This window comes from Spodoptera frugiperda, chromosome 1 (genome assembly GCF_023101765.2).
Source record: "Spodoptera frugiperda isolate SF20-4 chromosome 1, AGI-APGP_CSIRO_Sfru_2.0, whole genome shotgun sequence".
Classification (NCBI taxonomy): Eukaryota; Metazoa; Arthropoda; class Insecta; order Lepidoptera; family Noctuidae; genus Spodoptera; species Spodoptera frugiperda.
The window spans coordinates 12,731,269-12,752,551 of record NC_064212.1 but is presented as its reverse complement, the minus strand read 5'-3'; the positions used below and the strand labels follow the sequence as shown (position 1 = coordinate 12,752,551).

Here is a 21,283-nt window from a genome sequence, read left to right as displayed (position 1 = left end):
CAGAGATAGTTGAATTAGCTACGACGTTGAACAGACCACTGTTCCCGCCTCTACAACATTACCTACTCAAGAAAATTACCCAGAACAAAAGGTAGCTACATTTTCCTCACTTTCTTACTAACAGCATTATATCACAAAACATACCAGAAACCCTTACCTTATCCCTTATACACAATACTTAACGCATCTGTAGTAAAAAGGCTCGCATTAAGTATCAACCGGTACATTTTTCGCGACACCGCTACGCTCCCATTATTTATGGGCCGCACCTGCGCACTACACTTCTTTCTGACACCTCTCGACACTGTCTAGAGCGCTCTAGCTGTCGCCGACACTGCGTTATTAACGGCCGCGGTGTTGCCGAATGTCTCTTGATTTTATGTGAGACTCGGTTTTGCGCGCGGTTTTATTCGCATTCCAGAAGTTAAAGGTAATGTTTTTGGGTTAGTGAGTAAGTTAGTTTTGGGTAGTTGTTTAGTAAATAATATAAGGTATTTGCAGGTTATTTTCGTACGTAAATAAATAAATAACTACCAAAATGTTTATACGACCGTTGTGCAATTGCAGGATTTCAAGAGGGCGACAAAGTCACAATACATGAACACAAAAACGATGTACTAATTACGTAATTATTGCTCTGATAATATAATAATTTATTTTATATTATAACATATTCTGCATAATACTGCTATGGCAAAAAGTATAATTACGAATTGCATTCCACATGCATAAAGACATTTTTGCTACGCATCGTTACTTCTCATAATTTTAGTTTAACGTACGTACTTTGTTGAAAAAATAATAATAACAAAATATTTTCGCATGCAATGTCTATTCTTTCTTCGTTGCGGTTTTGTGGTAGACCGCATACATTGTTCCTTTGTTATATTATTACGCTCAATAAATACGTGATTACTTCAATTATTTCTGAACATCATAATAACATCGCTATTATGCACATGTTGCATAAAATTATTGACCAATTGATATCAGAAAAGTATCTGCAAATACTTTAAGCAATTATATCCCATTAGGTTTGCAATGATAGCAAAGTACCTAAAATATGACGCCACCAGCACCCCCACTCTTCTCGTGGGTATCGTAAGAAACTTTACTTAATTTAATACAATTTCTAACCAAACGCAAAGATAACAATTATGGTCAACCCTCTTATGTAAAGGCTCACAATCCATAATAAATCCTATAGACAAATACCCATAATATTACCGACAAACATTCCTCCGTATCATAAGACCATTGTATCCGTCCACTAATTAAGTAATATCGTCACGTTTCTCAAACTAATTCTGTAATAAATCAGAGAGCACCGTAAACCATTTCCAATAAGTGCGGTCCACCAGCTATTAGTCGTGCTAACAGGTGCAATACTTCATCACAATTAATTTGATTCCGTTTGCGGACCACACCGCATACATATGCATTGGATTTTGGGTCAACTCTTATAAGTTATTTAAGCAAATATGCAATAATTGAGGTGTGCTAGGTCAGTGTTTATTGGACAGCTGTTCTGACTTAATTTTGTAACTCTTTGGTTAATTTTGCCGTACCTTTGATTAATATTAGACTCAAATACAGGCTACACGCAATACATGTGATAGATGTTAGGATTGATCAATGTAAGATAATATGACATTGTATTGAAATTAGCTGTAATATGTCATATTGTTAGGTTTCATAAATAAATAAATATAAGATGTATATGCAGAACTAAATTATGTTAAGATAAATATTATAATAATATTCAAATTAACTAAATACAAAACTCCCAACTGTTTCCTTAGTTTTAAAATTGTTTGCAACACGTATGCGGTTAACCGAGAGCAACATGTTCGACTTTCCCTTTGATGTTTGATAACATGTTTGTTTACTTAAAGTTATTAAGCAGTTGTTGGGCTAAATTAAAAAAATACAAATTTCTTGTTTGCTCATAAAAAACATTCAAAACATGAGCTAAATTAAAATGATACTTCACGCAAAGTTGTGTATTTTTTGTATATTGCAAGTTGGTAACTCTTGAAGATGTTACTTACTGCTAGTAAATATTCAGTTTATAGAAAGTTGTATGTAAGTATCAATAAGTCTAGATTAAATGGCTTAAAACACAGAACATATAATATAATAAACATCTGTTCAAACAACATTCTAAAAATAACAATTCGTATCAAAAGACCAAACATATCTATAAATAAATCCCACGTACTATTCGTTCACTGACTTCCCTACCTACACTAACAACCAATAAACAATTGATAAAACTTGAATATTTATGCGTATATTTTCCATAGTTCCATATTGTCGAAGTTTTCTCGATACTACCCGAAAAATATTTACCTCGTAAAGTATGAAAACAAACAAGTAGTGTACAATGTATGGGGCATGGGATACATATGGAACCATGACAAAAGTTCCCGTTAACCTAATAAAAAGGAACACTATTGATTGACGATAAAACGAGGAAGGTTTTTGAGTAAAAGGACAAGGCGGAAATAGGGGCTTTTCCGAAGACGATAATGATTTTAGTTGGTCTTCTGTTAGTTACTATAAGGATACTATTGGAGCTTGTATTGTTTATGGACTTTAACAGCTTAAAATAAATATGAACTTGTAGTAAGGTCTATAGTATTTTGTCCGTACAAATTCTCTTGAAAACTCAGGATCATAATAACAAAGCCATCAATATTCCCCAAAACATGCACCAAAGGACCAGAAAGGACCAAAAACTTTTACGCTTATACATATATAAACCTTCAGCAGAACCTACATAACTCACGATCATACACTACTTATTTACGTTCAGAAAATAAAAACATAACCGTATATACCCGGGTGTGCCGTAAGACCCGGGTATATCCTGTGACCCTCGACAAACAACCCGCACGCGACGCTCAAATATTTGACCTTCTATTATTGACCCCACACACCTTGTGTTCTCAGCCTATATACATTATTGGAGGTCTAAATTACAGGTGGAGGCGGGTCTTCATATTATTTTAAAACTATTTCTAATAATTTCCTCACACTAAAAATAACTAATGCAATTTTCTCTACTATTAAACGTTTAAATGAAAAACCAAATTCAAAATAAATACCAAAATTTACACCAAGCCCAGTAACAAGTCACTTTCATGACACTTGGAACCATTAAGGAAACTACAGTGTAATTTCGACCCCCCAATACCGGGCAATATCGGCTGAAATCAGTTCCTGAAATCCGCTCTCCCCTAACCCTTGGCCGTTCAGCAAGAGTTACTGCCTCTCAGTGTAAGTTGGTGTCAAACTTGTAAGGTACCGATGATTTTGTGTATATAAGCTGCTGGTACACTGGCTAGGTCGGGTCGTGTGTTTAGTACTTTATGATACAATCATCTTTTGTTTTAGTTGATATTCAATAATAAAGTTTGGATTGTGGGTGTTTTCGTGGTCCTTCGAGTCATGAAGGACCATATTTTATTTTTGATAAACCCAGTATCTTTTTTTTAATAAAATGATTATAGTGTTCAACAATGTTGTTATCACGTGAAAATTAGATAATCTCAATTAAGAAAAACAGTGAAAAGAAAAAGAACACTAACAAGTTTCAATTCATTTTCATTCCACCCAATTCTCTCTGAAAATCCTTAACTAAGTTAAGTAAATCTCAATTAAAAACACGTTACATTAAGTTGAACCTTAACATTAGCAAGTATTCAGTAGCCGTTAACCGAAACTCAGTCACACGTTTCTATTAAGTCGCCATTACAAAAACTTAACCCGTAACCCCTAAGTCTGTAACTCCAAACTTTATACGTTACGTTTTACGTTTCTTGAAAAGGTTTAATGTGCCTAGAATTTTATTTGGTTCCTCTAATCTAAGCATTATAATGGAGTAATTTGACGGAAAGTAAATGTAGGATTTCTTTTTGAATACAATGAGTTTTTGAATACAAAAACTTTTTGCATACAAGAGTTGACTAATTTCCAGATTAAGCATAACGTTTGTTTATTTTCCAATGTTTAAAATGGATACTATAAGCAATATTTGAAGTAAAATTGATAGCAGTTTAAGACACATTTTAGGATTTGCTTTGCATGTTTTTTTTTCTTCTGAAAATCGTGCCTGTGCCTAACCCTTTGGGAATTAAAGGTGAGATATTATTTTATGTTATATTCTTTTACGAAATATAATAATATTTTATATATAAAATTCCTTTTACTTACTATTACATTTTGGAACATGCCGAATGAAATATAAGATAAACGAATTTGTTCCTACGTGCTAGACAAAACATATATATATTTGTATATTATGTACAACGATGGATGGCTATGTAAACACGTCTGACTACAATTAATTTACATTTACACGTACAAAGTTACGGAGCAAACAAACTAGATGGCTTCCATTATTTTAAAATGTAAATTTCATATGTATTTTGTTTATTTAAATAATTATTTTGACTTGTGTACCTCGTTGGTCTGCCTAGTGATAATTTTTCATTAATTTCCTACCAAGTACTTGTATCTAAGTATAGTTATTTAATGTAATATTTGTACCTAATGTATTGTTTTGATTTATTTTCATCCCAAACAATTCATAGAGATAAAACTAGTTCTCAACAAGACATGCCTCGCAGCTACATTTTGTTTATATCTACGCGAAGCTTGTCTTCAAAGTTCGGAGTTGAATTATGGCACTTAAGGAGCACTTAATAAAATCGATTATAGAACAGAATTATTGTAGATAATTTAATTTATTAAGTAGCTATTATTACCAATTATTATACAAGTGCTTATGCTATATTCAATTCTAAGATCTTTTTATTCTAGCTAAACGATTCTAATACTCGTAAATGGCTTTTTCAAATATAAAATATTACAATACAGTCATATAAAATTTCAATTTACATAAAAAGTATAAAGGTTAGCAAACAGACGCTACGCGTTCGTAGCGGACTGCTACGCCGTAGCCCGAAGCGTAGCACTGAGTGACATGCACACACTACAAGCTGCCGCCATATTTGATATGAAATCTTAGTTAAATATTCTAAAAGCTTCTTCGAACATGTTCAAAACAATCAAATTACGTAATCTCTACTAAGATCTCGTTTATATTCTTGGTTCATACAAGAACATACGTTTCTAGAAAACGGGGCCTCGGTTTCAGCTGAAACAAAGTGAGTTGTGTTACTGAAATTCTTGGTATTCATCGGTAACTAGAATAAATGGAAACATGCTAACATGCGAATTTCCATGGAATTTGATATGGGGATTGTATGTGTAAACAAACTGTCAAAACAAGTTCCTTTACTATACATATTTACTCTGTTTCACTTCGCCTACCACATTTCGAAATCAGTTTACATTAATCACTTAAATACATAAATTTTTCCAAGCAAAAGTCATCAAATCAATCCTTTCCAAACTAAAAGAAAGGATGTAAATATACTTAAGAAAAGCTCGTCCTTCTCAAGGTCGTTTTTCTCCCATTTCCGTCCGCATATTCCTAATTTACGACCACGGTTACCATAAGAACTCACTCAAAAGCCGTAAAATGCTTCAGTATCAACAAAATACGTTACTGTCCATTAAACTGGGCCATTTGCGAGAGATCGTCAATGCGTATGTGACGCTATAAAAAAAAAGTTGAGATATTTTTTTCTCGAATGACTAGTAGTTACGTCATGGTGTTTATCCTCTGCGATCGAAAAGAACCATGGAGTTGTACTTCCCACAATAAATCTTATTTATTAACAATAAAATATTCTGTTTCTCTGGAACTATTTCATGTAATTGTAATATTGTCGTTCTAGAATCCGTTATACAAAAACCATCACTAGCTTCTGCCAGCGGCTTCACCCGCGTTTTCTTGGAATGTAGCCTATGTATTTTTCCAGACCAGACCTCTGTTCCATTTACTGATCACTTCAGCCGTTTTGACGTGATTGAGTAACAAACATACACTCAAACTCACACTCATTAGTAAGAACTAAGATAATGGCAAAGATATGATTTCCAAAACGTTTTTTTTTATCATAACAGCCATGTTTACTTCAAACTTCCACTTATTTACCAGCTTATATACATTGCAGGAATACTTGGAGCCCTATTTACGCTTAGTCACAGGATTATAGGTCACATAAATCGTACTGATGTTTCGGCGATGGGTCCACAGATAGTGTAGAAATATTGCGCATCATCTACATAGAGAACGATGGTTATACTGGCATAAATTATTGTTACGTATATTTCATTTGTTAGGCTGTGTTCTGTTTTGCCAGATAAGGGTGTCGTATTTGTCACAATTTAATTGTCCCAATGTCATTTGGATAAAAAGTTGTAAGTTATTTTGTCGGATATCGCCTTTTTTTAAATGAGTTCTGAAAGAGAAACCCATAACTTATCCTTTTTTGCCATTTTCTGTCATTATGATGTAAAGTTTTCCAGTCTTTCTTATTATAATGTCATCGTAAATACAACCTCCAAATCAATTCTATTCATAACTCTGTTCTATAATATTAGATCCATAAAAAACCACGTAACCCAATATCAAGTAAAACTTAATCTCCCCTTTATTTTATTAGGAAAGTAAATCCTAGAAAAAACGGCCAAAATCCAAGCCTCCGTCCAAAGTAAATCAAGAGTGTCCAAACTTTCAACGGAATCCTATCAAGATTTATACGGCGACTAGATCTCGTATCTATCCCAGCGGATATCACTCCGATCGCTTAATGAAACTTAAGAGAATACTTTGCCAGTAATCCAATATGGCGAATGGCTACGACGACGCCCCGGGATTTATTTCCCACTCGATACGAATCGCGATACCGACCCGCCTCCTACCATACGTAATTTAAGTTCCCGAATGCGGACTTATTCTGGTATCAAAAAGAAATTATAAGAGAATCCCGGTGTGCGGACAGAGTCGTCGTCACCCTACTTCGTGTAATGGTCTTTCAACATAATAGCCGCTTTAATGCTGCCAGGTTTTGGACGAAATATAGCTGAGGTCCGCACTTGGTCTTTCGTCCTGCTTCAGCTTTTATCTCCTAGAAGTCCGAATGCGGGTAATTTATAACAAAAGTTCTCATAGATGTCTTAATGTAACACTATTTTTAAATTACAGTCAGCCCTACTTTCGTTCTTATGTAAGAAAGATATAAAAGCCTTATTTCTACAATAAATAAATAGTTCGACATAACTATTCCATTAATCTCAATCGTGCCACATACCACAAAACCTCGCTTCTAACCATTGAAGCAATCATCTATTTTCTCTTGTAAAAACGTGGATAAAAGTATTCTTAATTGAACTGTCACTTCAATAGAAAAACACTTGAATCCAACATAAATATCTTTACAACATCTCCAGCACAATTCAAATAAATGTATCGTGCATTTTTGATCTACAAATATACATTTATTTCTCGTTATATACGTTCCATTGTGGTGCACCCGACAGTTGTACGCAAGAAATGCAGCGACGAAGAAAAGATGACGGATATTCCCGAACTCCTCCGAATTCCCCCGAACTCCACCGCTTCAATACAAAGAGCTCTTATCTCTCACGATTCGTTTCGTTACATTTTAATGTGTATATTTTGTGTTCAAGCATGTTTATTGCACAATTTCGAATTTGAATCAAAAGTAGTATTTTTCTCGTTATTTCAAAATATAACGTTAAAGAAGACTATTTATTTTAGAAATAAGTTAATAGATTGCTTTATAAACATAGACCGAAAAATGGGAAAATACTTATTACGTTTTTCTGAGATATTTTACTTAGAAAGTATTACTATAGCTAATAATGTAGCCTAGAGGTACGTAAAATTATTATTCATTGTTGGCAGGTCCAGTAAGACCTTACAGCTTAGTTCTTAGCCCTAGGCTGTACGTACTCCATTTGAAGATGATTTTACAAAGCCCAGAGAGATTGGTCTTTACGCTACACGTAATAAGACTTTGATTATCATAAAAGGTCTTCAACCCTTTCATATCTTTGAGTCGGTTTAACATAGAATCCTACAAGACGTTTACATATATCTATTAAACTTTGTATGTAACATAATCCGCCCATTACTTCAACGAGTATGCTTTTAAGTTAAAGCCTTTTTGTAACATTGAGTTTGATGTTTTAATACTATGGGATATAAACAGACGTACTTATGAATATTGTTCTACTAAGACACACTGCCTCATATTCTACCAAGTCTTTAGATAAATCTAAACAATTCTTTATATAGACGCGGTATATAAATATCAAGTGACAGATGTACTAAAATGTTTAACGTTAATCAATTAATTATAGGAATAAAATTTTAGTAATTTACAGTTTCAAGTTCACAACACAAAGTCAATCCATCAAACCGCTAATCAATAAAAAGTACTAAACTATCCGTCTTACGATCTATTCCCAGCAACCAGCTCGCATCTAATAATATTATTTAAACAAATGAAGCAGCCATACTGCGGGGTGGTTTCCGCCCAGCTCCCGGCATCCATTAATCTAAGTCCGAACATTGCACAGATGCTGTCTTGCACTGCGGAGACGAGAGCAAAGACCTCCACACTATTTGATATATCCTTTTATACCACGTTATATTATACACATTGTCCAATAATATGAATGGGAACTCATAAAACATTGAATCGCTTTTGATTTTACACGACAATGTCCATGTCTGGTTTTGATCTGATAACAATATTGAATGTATTCGCAACACAAATTGAAGGACCAAATTTGGTCCTTTTGTATATTGAAGCTATGTTGTATAGTTTACTATATTTAGATGTCTAAATAATTTAATAATTAAGGAACAGTAGCTAATAACAATAATCTAACCCGCGCCACTTAGGACCAGTAAACCGATTACAGCTAATACGTTCCCAAAACCTTTCCCCTTAATACAGGACCATGCGAAACAAATCAAATCATAAAATAATAAAAACCCCACAATTCTTATAACGTCTGAGCTATTCAACCGATTAGGAAGGCAATTTTCTTTCACCAATCTGGAATTATCTACAATCAATCGTACAAAAGGAATGGACCAAGTTATTCCGCTAACGTTCTGCGATTTATCACTGCGATAAATTTGTTTTGCCCACTATTGTTTGGATAGTGGACAGTGGACAAGTGCTGGCCCTGATGACTTCGGAGTGGACTTGAAGTTGCAATCAATGTGACTTTTGTTTTTGTTTGATTTTGTCAGAGATAAATAGTCGTTTTGTTCTGTCACGTGGACTAAGAAGTGGATGGTTCTTTTTCGGGACATTTGCCTCTGTATAATTTATTTATATTAACAAAAGGTTGTTAAATGAGGCATGTCATTGACGAACTGGTGCAATCAAAAACAAATATTGGACTTAATAAACAAACAACTTTAAATATTCCCAAACAATAGTTTTGGTATGTTGACACGTATTTATTTTAAAGTAATTATTTGCAATTGAAGTTTAATTTTATTGTGGCGCCATTTAAAAGTTATTAGCGGTTACATTATTTCGTCCGTATGACATAAAATTGTCAATAATGATATATTCTATTTAAATTGATTTGTAAGTTATACAACATGCCCATTTACTATTAAAAAGAAAAACAACATATTTTATATTAATTAAACGCTCGTATAATTAAACATGAACATTACAAACAACAATAAGTATTTACTTTACTTTTAAAAACGTAGCACAGTTGTATCTAATATATTCCGTCTAGACGAGACCAATCTAATAACCCCAAATAATAATCCAAAAACATTAATAAGATCTAACTACACAATAATATGCACATGGCGTACTGAAAATTAAACAAAATATTTTCAAAAAACTCGTTTTTAACTTGAACCCGTCTACAGAACCTCTGTTTGCTGGTAAAATCCATTCAACACCAGCATAGCTAATTGTGAGTGTATTATTTCGCAGTCATTCGCAGCGAAACATAATTTATTATATTGAAACGAGTTTCATTAGTCCACACAGGTTTATGAAATATTAACAACTGAATAATAAAGCTTTTAGCTTTCCAACTGTGAACCACGGGTGTAATGTCAAAATTATATTTGTGTAAAATGATTGATTTTTGTTTTGTTCTGTTCTTGTTTTATTGTTACACAATGATGAATGCTTTTAGATAATCTATGTAATTATGTTTATGTACACAACTCTTTTATTACTGAGTGACTGACAGACAATGCACAGCCGAAACTGCTAGAACTAAGAAGCTGAAATGCGTGTATGTTTCTTGGGGAATTTAGAGGAACAATGATAGAGAAATTCCCAGCAAAATACGGGAATTACCGTTTGTAGGTAAGAAGTCTAGCAGAAACTGGTACTATCTAATCGTTTTTGTAAATTAGTGTGGATTAAGGTGTATAGACAAATTGTTATTAAAACAGAAGCTCTTTCATTAAACACGCAGCATATGGAAACAAATTTTCAACTAGATAATACCCTTATCTCCTTTCTCCAGAATGGTAGCCGTCTTAGTTCTCATCGTCATCCAAATATATAATAAGGATTAATTAACTGAACGTTACGTTGAAACAGTCTCTCAGTAATTAGTTTCACTGAAGTAAAATAATAGTAATTCACGGTAAGTACACGTGCTCACATCGAGCTATATAAACCAGATTGTCTTGGTCTCGCTTTTAAAGATCTTTTGCTGTATTCAACGGTCAGTTTATACTGGTAATGTATAGCTGTGTGTGCCACCCGAAACAAATGAGATTTGAGCCAGGGTTTTAGTTTAATCTGGGTTTAGTTCCGATGTCGATCCTCTGATGGGACGGTGTATTCCCATTCGGTCCTTAGGTACGAGATTATTCAAAAATTTAATCGTGTATTAAATTATATTCGTAACTGCCTTGTTGGTTTACAAAGGACTATGTGTAGGAACTTACCATAATTTCATCATTTTAATACCAATTTTGCCTAATTGTCCAATTTAGTATCGTATTGTAACGTCTACATTATCAATTTTATACGATTGGTTATTTTTAAATTTAAAGATTTCGCTTTAAAACTATCACCTAAGCATCTTATAAGCAAGAAATGAAGCGTAAAATAAATTAAACGTACTTTCAAGTAATGATAATGCACTTTCTTGAAACTTCTTTGACGTAATGCACTTTGTAAAGTAAAGCAAATTCACAAGAGGTAGATATTATATTATATACATTTTACAAAGCAGGTACCTTACTTTTAATTATTTCGCTCAAGACAGAAATTATTTCTCCGTACCAACAGCTTTTTAACAAGAATATTAGAAAATCACGCAGTTTTAAAGGAGAGAAAATTTATTTATTCGATACAGGACTTTACACGAAAACGCGTATGTTATACATATTATAAATTAGACACTATTTTGGATTGATGTATATTACCATCATTAAAGAGGTACAAAAATATAATAGGTAATAAGTAGTTTACTCAATCCAGGATCCCCATGCATAGCGGTAGTAACTAACTATATGTAACGATGAGTCAGTTACTAAAACTTTAGTTTAGTTAATGATATAATTATGTAGATAACAATAATTTATAGTTCAACACAATGTAAGCACGTACGTAATAAAACAAACTATTGCTGTGGTACATTAATATTTACGATCTAAACTATAAACAGTACAATGTTAGTAAATAATTTTATTGCACGTGGCGCGTGCACAACACACGCAAACATTCACAAGAATACTCCGCTTCCGGAAAAATGAATATTATTACAATTTCATTTCGCATAAACCGCTCCGTATACACAATCCCATATTCATAGCAAAATGATCTTATAAACACACGCGTTAAAGTTTAAATTACAATGCTGACAAGGACCATGTAAACTACAACGTGTGCATTTACAAAGGCCGATAGAGCAGTTTATACTTTTTGCTCGCGATCACGACACCGGTAACGACTTCCCTTGCATACGCGAAGTGAAAATGCAACGATTCCGAAATACGCGAATACCGACGGCACCGCGTCGCTTAGCAAACCTTTGTACAGACACCAGTAAAAGGCACATCGATTGTTCCAATAAAAACGGAAATATTGCCGCGCGTGTGAAAAATGAATATTTTTCCAACTGAACGTCCCCAGCGTTAGTTGTGAGAATTCTGACGCTCGAAATTTACCTCGCAATTTATAGTCGTAAAACAATAGCGTTCCGAACAAAAACGTCCGAGCAGATTGTCGAAACGTTCGTAAACTCGTTTAAATCGGCGGTATGTCCGCCGGACGGTCGGACAGTTTTCCGTGAAAAATTACCGCCGAATGGCGGCTAAGCGGTGCTTTTAGCCCAGTTTCGCAACGAGCGAAGTCACGGCACGACCTGGCGATTTCCTCGGACCTCGAAGCCGTTCAATTTACCGGAACGCATCTGCCAACTAAATAGCTCCGCCCGTGCACCTCGGAACGTCTTAGCTCCTAATAAACGCTGCCGTAAACGGGTTCGCTATTCAAAAGTTAAACATAGATTAAAACAAAATTAAGAATTAGTACGGCGGCGAGCGAAATTCAATGTTAGGTTCGTCGAATGTAGTCGATCAAAGAGTACTAATTGTAGAGAGAGGGCACTACAATTCAAGTGGTTTTATTGCCGGTGGGGCGAGTGGAAGGCGAGCAATTTGGCGGTCTGACCGCAAGAGCCGCGCATGTTTATTAGAGACAAAGAGCCCGCCGCGTCGGCCCCCGATTTGCATAACGGTCTGTGTCGTAATTAGAAACCATCTCGGACGTCCCTCCTTTGTCCCGTCAAGTCTGGAGGGGACAACGTCAAACGCCTTCTATTTAGACGCTCATGGGATAAGCCGTATAATCCCACTGAATTAAAATAAAATGTGCATCGTGCTCCTCGGCTACGGTGATAGTAAACTCTTGAGCGGAATGTAATTACACTAATAAAACATTTTATGCTTTAAGCTTGAGATATAGTTGAACAAAGACAAATTTCTCGTTACAACTGGAAGTATTTTGTAGCATATTAAATCGTAAAATTTGGGAAAATGTTATACATTTGAAATGAAAATTATGAACACAACCATTCTTGTAAATCTTGTTTAAAATAAGCAGGTGATTAACGCAGGCTACAGATGTTGCCTAAGTATAATTTTCGCGTCAGTGCCGGTATGAAAAATAAGCCGCACAAAACACGTAGCTTAAGAACAGGGTAATTTATTACTTACATCGTTCATTACTCAAACATGCCTCTACTTACCTATACGATGAAAAATCGTTTAAAGAAATTGCTTACGTAGCAAGTAGGTACAATAAATCGTGTTGTGAGACGCGCGGTGTAGCTAAGTACAACAGAGGCGGGTAGGGCATAACTCATTAAGTGAAGGCGCGTTACGAGGTCCGTTATATCGCGGGCCGCGCCGGGATAATGACGCTAAACCGATATCCTTATTTACTGCAAATTGCGTCGGCTCTTACATCTAGGCCGATATGGTATTGGGCTCTGCTACAAATATCGCGTAACGTTACTTGATTAGTTTTGTTTCATGGCTAAATTGAAAGCTGGAGGGCGTAATACCTATGTTTTATGTGAGGAGGGATCTTGTTCAAGAAAAGTATTAATAAACTGTTTTGAAACTCTAAAACAAGTCTATCAAATATCAAATTCCAGTCAATACGATTAAACTGGTAACTAACTATGTATAACACACTTACAACTACATAATAATATCACGAACAAATAACATGGTAATAACATTGGAGCCTGCTAAACTGTAATTAAACGTAAAATTATTAATTAAACAGATAGTTTTGATAATAAATTCGCTCCATTACGTGTGTTGCCAATAATATTGGGGAACAAACATGAAATTTCCGAAGCTTCGAAGTTGAATACGGACAAGCAAATCATCCGTGAAGTGAGTTTGCAAAGGCCACGCGTCCGCAGCGCGCAACGAGCTTCGTAAACGCGTTTACACACGTCAAATGCACAATACGTCCATTGTAAACGATTGATTTAAACAAAATAGACGCTTTGTGATACTGTTGCCCGTCTGTTGTATTATTTTATTCTTTGATGTTACCTGGGGAGTCAAATCGCGGATTTGGATATGTCGACATGTCTAAAATTGTATATGAGCGTGTATTTATGTTTTTATGATAACATGAAAACCATTCTTATTGTTGAGTTCATTGATAATATTTTTCATAAGTATCTAAACTTTTTCATATTCAATGGTTGGGTCAATACCCAACTTTTCCGTTTCTATCGAAACATTTAGATAATTAGTAAATCTACGATATAGCAACTATCTAACGATAGCTCGAGAATCAATCATTACAATTTCTGGTAACATAAGCAGCTACAATACAAGACTTAAAACAAAGGTCTTCAATAAACACTTCTGTTCCGCGTAGGAATTCTAAAATAATTCACCCACACTTAATTTGTTACAGTGCACGCCATAATAAACCCTTTGCCATTCGAATAAAAGTCTTAATTAACTATAATTTTAATATCCGTCCGTTGATTGCTTTATTTTAGAATTCATTAAATACGGTCTTACAATTACTTTTTATAAGACCCGTTTACGCCTCATTTTAAATATTCTATGTGTTTATAATAATTATGGTTTACAATGACAAAGATTCTAACAAAAACAAAGTAAAATAGATACTAGATAGGTATACAATATCATCACATATATACTATCTATACTATATACTATAATATTATAAAGCTGAAGAGTTTGTTTGTTTGATTGTTTGTTTGTTTGTTTGAACGCGCTAATCTCAGGAACTACTGGTCCGATTTGAATAATTCTTTTTGTGTTGGATAGTGCATTTATCGAGGAAGGTTATAGGCTATAAAACATCACGCTGTGACTAATAATAGAGCGGGTGAAACAGCGCGGGAGTAGCTAGTTAGCTATATAGGTCCTTTTTATGGCAATGAACGAACAGAAAGACCATTTGATGGTAAGCAATAAGCGTCTGGCGTCGCTCATGAACTCTCAACACTAGAGGTGTTACAAGCGCCTAGCTGACCATTTAGAGATTGGTCTTGGCCCTTATCCCTTAGAAGGAAATAAAAACCAGATCCTCAAATCGTCAACGACACCTCGGGTGTTGCAGACAGTACAATGGAGGTAGGTACAATGGTTGTCAGATGCGCCTGACCACGACTAAGTTAGTGTTTGCTTGCTCCTAATAAGATACGCTCTCTAGCCCTATGAACATTGAATTGACGAATGAAGCAGAGTGTTTAATAAGGGTGAAGTCGCGGTATGTTCCATACAGAATTTCACCTCTTATTTTAGGAAAGTGGGGGGTTATGAAGAGACAATAAGTAGCCTATGTCACTCTCCAGCCACCTTACTAACTGCATACAAAAATCATGTCATAAACGCACTCCGTCGCGACTTGAAGAAAGGACAAACAAACATACTTTTTGATTCTTATAGTAAGTAAGTAGGTATGGATGCAATAGACAATACAAAAAGAAATAAATACATATATTTAGGTGTATATTTCCGTATATAAACGTAATAAATAGTACTAATATCAAAACCAACGCTACAATAACTATTATAACACCAGTATAGGCATAATAAATGCCAAATATATTATTCAGGATAACATGTGAAGCCATGCAGATAATCAGTAATTACACGAAATAATTAAAAGCGATTAGGTTCACTGTTTTAATATGAATGTAACTAAACAATTATGATTAACTAAAACCACCCGGCTTTGTGCTAATCAAATATATAATAGATATGTATAATCAAAATAATATTATCATACATTGTATCTGTGGTAAATCTACAACTATGTTTATTGAAATACATTGTATGTCATTTAAATGTGGGAGAGCCATGCGTCGGCACGAATAGGCCGGCTCGACCGAAGTGATATCACGGCCTCACAGAAAACCGACGTGAAACAACGCAAGCGTTGTGTTTCGTTGTGTGAGAGAGTTTAACGGAGGCCCAATTACCCCCCTTCCCAATCTTAAATTCTAACCCCCAAAAGGCCGGCAACGCACTTGTAACGCCTCTGGTGTTTCGGTTGTCCATAGGCGGCGGCAATTGCTTACCCTCAAGTGATCCGTCTGCTCGTTTACCGGTTTATAGAAGTCCTTTTCTAAATATTATTTTTAAAAACTTATAATTTATTTTTATTTGTTACAGGTTAGAACAACGAAAATGAGTTCGCCTACCAGTCATAAACCAACGGTAAGTCTCACTTAAAAATAAGTATCACGAATCGTCGCACATGGTACCACTCGACCAACGAGGCAGTCTATACTATTGGGAGTATATTATCAGGACTCACTTGCATTTATTCACGCCGATTTCCTGTGATTTTATGATATCACTCTCTTCTTTTGCGTCAGCGCCTTAAGACGTGTCCTACAAAAACATAATTAACATTAATGAATTATCTACCTTTTAGTTAAAATATACACAACAACAGATCAAGCTGTACCAGCGTATAACAGATTTTAAACCTTAATCTCAAAAGGTGAAGTCTAAAATCCATAAAATAATAACTAACAAGGACTAGGAGTATATAACTACCTAAAATAAAGACAACAGCATATTAAGCTCACCCAATATAATTAACAGATATCAAACCTTAACTCACAAAAGATAAAGTCCAGAATCGATTAAAGAAATACACCAACAAGGACTAGGGTCTGACGAAACTATAGTTGAGGTAAAATAGTTGGATGGCTAGCCACCGCACGTTCGCTAGGGTCACCAACCGCTATAGATTTATATCCTAAGAGAATATAAAATTAGACACGTCACTATCATGATATTGAAGTATACCCACGTATTTTCCTTCGAAGTAAGTAACTGTCTCCCTCGATACTCACATATAAAGTTATAGTGAAGATAGTTATGTTTAAAAATAACTACTAAGTTTAAGTAATGCTTATACTTACTTGATATTGTTAACTTACTTTTCCTCGTTAGTGAATGAAATAGTTACAATGTGTCTTTAAGTTGCTTGGTCTTTGAATGTTCCTTCGTCGTTGGTATTTTTAAATAAGTTTTATTCAATGTTGCAATCATCGAGATAGCATATCTTGATGAGTCAAAACGCAGTAACCATCGGTTAGTCCTTTTTTTTTTTGAGGGGGGAAAATCATCCAATGACTTCTCCCGCCTTGGGTGAGGCAGGAGGGAGTGTCACCTATTGTATATGTATATATATCCCACCCAAAACATAAATGTGAAAGGATGCCAAGTTCGATAATATTGGAATGCTTCGCCTATAAAAGAAGTGAGATCTAAATAAGTACCAAGTTCCATACACAGACCTCAGAAAAATGATATAACAAGTTGGCAAGTTTTCACACACTTTGTTATAAACCTACTAAACGCAATGAGTCAAGTATATAATTTTCTATTAAAACTTGCCAAGTTATATCATTTTTAACTGAGGTCTGTGTATGGAACTTGGTACTTATTTAGATCTCACTTCTTAAGCATTCCAATATTATCGAACTTGGCAGCCTTTCACATTTATGTTTTGAGTGGGATTTCATTTATTTTTGTAAGGTTTATTTTCTTTTTTTCTTATTTTACTTTACTTTGACTAAATACAAACCTTCGTAACGGATTTTAGGTCGGTACGACCATTGGAAGATATAGATAATTTTTTTGTTTTAGTTCCTTAGGGGTATGAATTTACACCTTCATTATTTTTAAAACCGACTCACACTTGGCCATTTTCAGATTTTTTCCTTTACCTTGACCTAAAGACCTACCTCCATGCCAAATTTCAAGTCAATACGACTATTGGAAGTGGTCTAGGTTTTTGATGAGTGAGTGAGTGAGTCAGTCAGTGAGTGTATAGTAAAAATAGCGATTTTCTGACGTCAATATCTCAAGATCTACAATAGGTACATTAATGAAATTTTGTAGATCTCGATAGATACTAGAAATTTCATATGCGTAGATAAAATAGATTTTGAGTTATAGGTGGGTCGAACTTGGCCCGAAATGGTTCGTGTCCCTGCACACCGGCCGTGGGTCCTTGTGTGACCCACGGCCGGTGTGTCGGTTTTTTTGCTCGAACTTGGCGGACACACTGCCGTGTGTCTAGATATGTATATATGTAACGACAATAATAGACCGCAAGTAGGTCTTATATTTAAAAATAGCTCGACTATGAAGTAACAGATGGTGCTACGTTATGTTACACATTATAACGTAAACCCGTTCGCAAAACCTAGTATATGTAATACAAATTATCCAAGAAACAACATGGCCGCCCTGCCTCGTAAGTCTTAGTAGATTCTGTCGCTTAATTACTCCCCGTCTTATCGTATATTAAACCGCTTACAGTGACGTCACGTTCTAATAATTAGATTTGGATAATGTAATTCATTGAAACAGATACTGTTCAATTAATATAATTATAACAGTTGTTATTAATATTATGTTACGTTATGCTGTTATATTATTTCGTGATTTTGTAGGCGCTTTGATGTCTGCTATGGTAAATGGTTTGTGACTGATGACTTCCATGCTATGTGTATGTTTTATTTTCCTGTAAAGGATAGTATCTTTCTATTAGCTCTCTGCCGACTTTTAAAGATTTAAAAGTTAATTAAATTACACATTTCGATAGAATTAGTTCTATACTATTTTTGTAATTCATACAAAAACCATTGCGAAATCATAAAATTTATTATAGTTAGGACCTAGGCTTTTGTTTTCCTTGGCAAAGACTTAGAATAGAAGAATATTAAGTACAAAAATTACCTTAAATCTAGCATACAGAACGACACAGACGACGCGACGTCACTTGGTAGGAGAGAGCCTAAGCTTAAGCAAATATGTACATAATAGTAAATCTCATAGTCTCATTACTTGTCTGGCTTGTAGTAAGTACAAGAATTACATTCGTTGTCGGTACAACCTACAACAGAATAAAATTGGTCTACGTTCTAGATTCACGTTCACAGATTCTTAAGTTTATTTGAATATTCATAAAGTATGTCAAAATAAATATCAAGTAAATTTTAGTCTACCTGTCAAAACGATGACACAACAGGGTTGCCATAAACAAAAAAGGTATGAAAGTGACAGCTCCCTGCCATTGCCAAAAAAAAATTATAATTGTAAAAAAGTTAAATCGAAAAGGTGTTCTTTGTTCGAAATAAAGAAAGAATCTGAATAAGTAGCAATATTCCTGAATCACACGTTCTGTAATTCAGTTGCGGGTGTGTTACGGAATCGATTGCGCTTTGAAGAGCCACTCTTTAGCTCTTTTGTTCTAATTGTGGAGCGGTGTCCCCGCTCTAACCAACTTTGATGCTTTTTTATTCCATGTTCTCATTTTGAATAAGAATGAAGTGTTTTAAAAGTGATCGGAAATCGGAATGCACGCTTCACTTTAAATGAGAGTTCTAATTTTGAAAATGACTATTTCTTTTTAACCAGTATCAAACTAAAACTGCTTTTAAAACATTTTCTGTTCAGTTCTCAAGGGAACATGCGAAGGATTACACTGTTAAAAGTCACATACTCACAAAATTTAATTAAAATAAATTGCTCATCGTGCACTGTGTAATTTCCAAAGTTTTTGAGTGCAAAGTTACAGGTTTGTTCCTCACGACAAAAACTTTTTAGCGGTACAAAAAGACCCTCATGCATATTTTTCGAAGCAACTTAATGCAAATGTGGAGCGTTCGTACCGATAGCAAACACCGAACTCCATAGCTACTTATGATTTATCACATTTGTTTAAAAGAAACTGGAGTTCGGAACACAAAAACTGTTTTAAACTTTGCGAGAGGGTCGTGTGTTGCTGTACTACTTATTGGAAGACTTCTGGAGTTTCGTATTCATCTGTCACAATTAGCACCCTAAAAACCTGACACTGAAATCATTAGGTACTATTTTTAATAACAATAATATTGATTTATTTATGAAGAAGTAAAACCTCTACTTATTACGTTTTCCAAGAAACACAAATTGTTCGTACCAAAGAAATAGACTTGAGGAAAATATGTACAAATCAGGGCAACCTTTTGTTACACGCATTCGGCTCGCGGTAAAATATCACATGGCATTGATTGAGGTGCGCTCACCAAACATTCATCAAGAGCGCGATAATTAGCAATGGCCGCGTTCCGAACACGTTCGCCCCCCAAAATTCGATTCGACGCCGGTTAATCAGCACCCGAACGCCAGTAATAGGTACCTAATGCGACAACTAATTTCCCGAAGAAGTGTTCCACCTTCTCAGGTTTTTATTGTGGCCACTCGCGATTCTCGTCACGATCTCGTCTCTACTCGAGCCCCCTCGCCCCGGCTCCCGCATCCACGGTGTGCAGTCATCAAGCCCGAAAACTTGCGAATTAATACGTGCTTAGATTCCGAGCAGAGACGCGGATAAGAAGGAGATTGTTATACAACTTGTCCGCGAGTTCCAAATGAAATCTGTTAATTTCCGAAAGACTTTGCCGCCCTTTTTACTTTTCTCCGAAGGATCCCGAACTCCCAAATTTTAAGTTAAAACCGTTGATACAAAGGCTTGTAAGTTTTTCGGCTAATTACTTCGGTAACTCCAGTAAGAGCACCTTCGTCTCTATAACGTGTAAAGAAAAAGTTTTCTCGTTCATTTAATATGTATGATAGTTACTAAACTTTGTCTTCTACGTAGTGTGAACATTTTCTGTACATTAGTCAAGTTCACGCTTTCATAATTAACTTTGAAAAATTACTACTTTGTTACTTAGAAGATCCATTTTAGTAGTTTCTCCTTACTTAAAACATAACGCTCCTTGAAAGTAGCTTAATGTGCATACATTCTGAAAACGCAAACATGTTATACATTTCCAACTTATATGTTGTGAAAACAAAGTAAAATGCACGTATTTTCGGATTTTAACCTACATTCAGGGAATCCGCCGTCAGTCTTTTTATGGCTTAATTAAAGCTACTTTATCTAAATGAACATGCTTACAGCTGAACATTTTCTCATAACCCAGCCGTTATTGTGCTGAACGCATAAGTAATACAAACAAATGGGTCATTGTTCTAAACCTAATTCTGTTCAAACACGCTATCGTGGCGCGAATTTTAGTAGTTTGTGAGTACTAACTAGTAAATTTCGCGCCAGAATCGCTATAACAGCGTATATATCATCGTAACTAGCTCTAATCTCGGGCCACTCGAAACGCGAGTAATTTCGCGATCCTTGCGACTTGGAGCCCCGAGCGGCCTCGCCCCTTGCTAACTTAGTGCCACTTGTCTGCGCCTCTCCTGGCCCTGTAGGGCTGCATGCCTACATTGGTTTTGCAGTGATCAAAG

The 21,283-nt window shown here is 35.1% G+C and overlaps 1 protein-coding gene across 3 annotated transcripts in view; it reads left to right on the top strand.

Moving 5' to 3' along the window:
* LOC118273326 (leucine-rich repeat neuronal protein 1-like) overlaps positions 1-21,283 on the top strand; it is a 245,848-nt gene that overhangs the window by 160,822 nt on the left and 63,743 nt on the right. For all 3 annotated transcript variants that reach the window (XM_050697179.1, XM_050697183.1, XM_050697182.1), the window contains one exon: positions 16,139-16,183. In XM_050697179.1, coding sequence (XP_050553136.1) covers positions 16,139-16,183 — 45 coding nt within the window. The remainder of the gene's footprint in view (positions 1-16,138; positions 16,184-21,283) is intronic.